At 51.7% G+C, this 1,543-nt stretch overlaps 1 protein-coding gene across 1 annotated transcript in view; it reads left to right on the forward strand.

The window, feature by feature from the left end:
- Positions 1 to 1,543, forward strand: part of CDK5RAP1 (CDK5 regulatory subunit associated protein 1) — a 35,380-nt gene that overhangs the window by 25,075 nt on the left and 8,762 nt on the right. Inside the window, exon 11 of the mRNA XM_045295523.1 lies at positions 248 to 315. Coding sequence (XP_045151458.1) covers positions 248 to 315 — 68 coding nt within the window. The remainder of the gene's footprint in view (positions 1 to 247; positions 316 to 1,543) is intronic.

The following is a 1,543-nucleotide window of genomic DNA, read 5'->3' on the forward strand; positions in this document are numbered from 1 at the left end:
TCCTGAAGGGATCATCCGCCCTGGATTCCCTGTATTTCCAGTTCCTATCTGTACCAGTGTACATCCTCTGGTCTAGCCAGTCTTGCAAGGTAGAATTCGTATCATGATAGTGGGAGCAGGGAGGAAACATTTAGGAACTACAGGAAAGTTGTATTTTTCATTGTTGCTACATCGCACCCTGACTGGCTCGTCTCCTCCCCGAGACCCCTCTGCAAGGGGATCTCCAGTGTGTGGCCCCCTTTTTTAGATTTACTTTTACGCATGAAGATTCAGAGGTCTTGGGTTCAGTTTGACTGTTTCCCAGTGATTTCCCATGTATGTACTAGTGCTGGAGTTAGGAGATGGATTGTCATTGTGTGAAAAGGAGTAGGGGCCACATCCGACCTCCCCCAGCTTCAGCAGGGAGAAGGAGAAGCCACCTGTCCATCTGCTCAAGGCCGATTGCCACCAGGTGGAGGCCAGACATGCCTCTATCCTTTGCTCTTTAGTCTGACACAGTTGTTTATCCCCCAACACGCTACTTTTTTCTGCTGGGTTCAGGAATTCCTTGCAGGGGCCACACAGCACGCAGACAAAGCCCACAACTATGGGGATTTACTAGGGAAGTTAACAGGTTACCACAAGCCAGAACCAGTCAACAGTAAGGATAGTGTCGCTGGTTCTTAGCAGTACCTCTTCTCAGCCAGCAGCTCTCTGGCCCTTAGCCACTTGGTCCCTGGTTGCTTCCTCCATGGCCCAGGAAGCTCATCCACGGCTGCACCTCAGAGCCTCCTAGTCTCTGTGCTGCTCCTCTGTTCTATGTCAGGGCCCCTTGCCTCAGCCCCTGGTCTTAGCATGGATCCTTTGCTCTGTTCCTCTGGCCTGGCCTCTGCCCCTGAGGCAGAGATCTTGAATGTAATCCCCTGCTGGTGGCTCTTTCTTGATGGTCCTGGAAACCCTTCTCTCTGCTTCTGAGATGGAGTCTGGGGACGCAGTGGTTACGTGTTGGTCTGCGAAACCACCAGCCACTCTGCGGGAGGAAGACGGGCTACAGTCTCGGACACTCGTGGGGGCAGTTCTTGGCCTGTCCTATAGGGTGGCTGTGAATTGGTATTGACTGGATGGCACTGAGGGTTTTTGGCTTGGTTTTTCTTATGCACAGAGGCGTGACTTTGATGGAGCACCCAAAGGAACAAGGGTGGTGACTGGATTCACACCCTTCAGTCAGGTGTGCACTCAAAACACCCAGCCTTCATACGCTCGCTGCCTTAGCCTAAGAGAGAGCTCCCTCCAAGGTGGGGCTAGGATTGGTAATCTATCACAAAAGGACGTGGGTGTAGGAAAGCCCTATTGAGGAGCCCAGGGGTCAGTGATGAAGGCAGGAGGGGCAGGGGGCACTAGAATGGATGGTGATGGCACAACTCATCTTAAAGGCGACGTCACCCTGGGGAGGACGGGCAGTGCTCTAAGATTGATGTAGTGATTGTATAATTCTTGACATGAGTGAACGATCGGACTGCATGGTATGTAAATTATGTGTCAATAAAACTGTTAGGGAAAAAAA

Source organism: Echinops telfairi, unplaced genomic scaffold (genome assembly GCF_000313985.2).
Source record: "Echinops telfairi isolate 266 unplaced genomic scaffold, ASM31398v2 ScPeMD7_5592;HRSCAF=6446, whole genome shotgun sequence".
In the NCBI taxonomy this organism is placed as follows: domain Eukaryota; kingdom Metazoa; phylum Chordata; class Mammalia; order Afrosoricida; family Tenrecidae; genus Echinops; species Echinops telfairi.